This window comes from Etheostoma cragini, chromosome 19 (assembly GCF_013103735.1).
Source record: "Etheostoma cragini isolate CJK2018 chromosome 19, CSU_Ecrag_1.0, whole genome shotgun sequence".
NCBI classification, from domain to species: domain Eukaryota; kingdom Metazoa; phylum Chordata; class Actinopteri; order Perciformes; family Percidae; genus Etheostoma; species Etheostoma cragini.
The window spans coordinates 17853887-17854639 of NC_048425.1; the positions used below are offsets into that span (position 1 = coordinate 17853887).

A 753-nucleotide genomic window follows, 5' to 3' on the forward strand; every position below is an offset into this window, starting at 1 on the left:
CTAGACCTGCTCTATCTGTAAATTATAGAGAGGTCTAGACCTGCTCTATCTGTAAATTATAGAGAGGTCTAGACCTGCATTATCTGTAAATTATAGAGTGGTCTAGACCTGCTGTCTGTAAATTATAGAGCGGTCTAGACCTGCTCTATCTGTAAATTATAGAGTGGTCTAGACCTGCTCTATCTGTAAATTATAGAGTGGTCTAGACCTGCTCTATCTGTACATTATAGTGTGTTCTAGACTTACTGTATCTTTAAATTATAGAGTGTGGTCTAGACACACACTATCTGTAAAGTGTCTTGAGATAACTCTTGTTATGAATTGACACTATAAATAAAATGTAATTGAATGAAAGAAGCCATTTAATGGGGCCTTTAGGCCACCAAAGCTCACCTGGCTGGAGGACTGGGTGATTTGTCCATTCGGCCCTTTCTCCTTCAGCACGGCAGCAACAAGTTGTCTCACCGTCTGGAAACAGCAAAAAGCAGGCTGTGTTGTACATTTTTGATTGAACACCTATGAGTCGGTTTTCATCACAGTTCACTGATATCAATATAGTACGTGTGTGTGTGTTAAGAACATAGCTGGAGTCTGGACTTAGCTTAGCATAAGGACCGGATGCTTCCAGGGGAAACAGCTAACCAGGGTCCGTCCAAAGTAGAACAAGACCAGGTGGGAACCTAGGATATGGTCAATGTGCTTAATGGGGCCAAAATTTTAAAAGGGATAGTTGGGGGGGGGGGGGGGGGGGGG

The 753-nt window shown here is 42.8% G+C and overlaps 1 protein-coding gene across 3 annotated transcripts in view; it reads right to left on the reverse strand.

Moving 5' to 3' along the window:
* Positions 1-753, reverse strand: part of focad (focadhesin) — a 35106-nt gene that overhangs the window by 30221 nt on the left and 4132 nt on the right. For all 3 annotated transcript variants that reach the window (XM_034901412.1, XM_034901411.1, XM_034901413.1), the window contains one exon: positions 394-468. In XM_034901412.1, the coding sequence (XP_034757303.1) occupies positions 394-468 (75 nt within the window). The remainder of the gene's footprint in view (positions 1-393; positions 469-753) is intronic.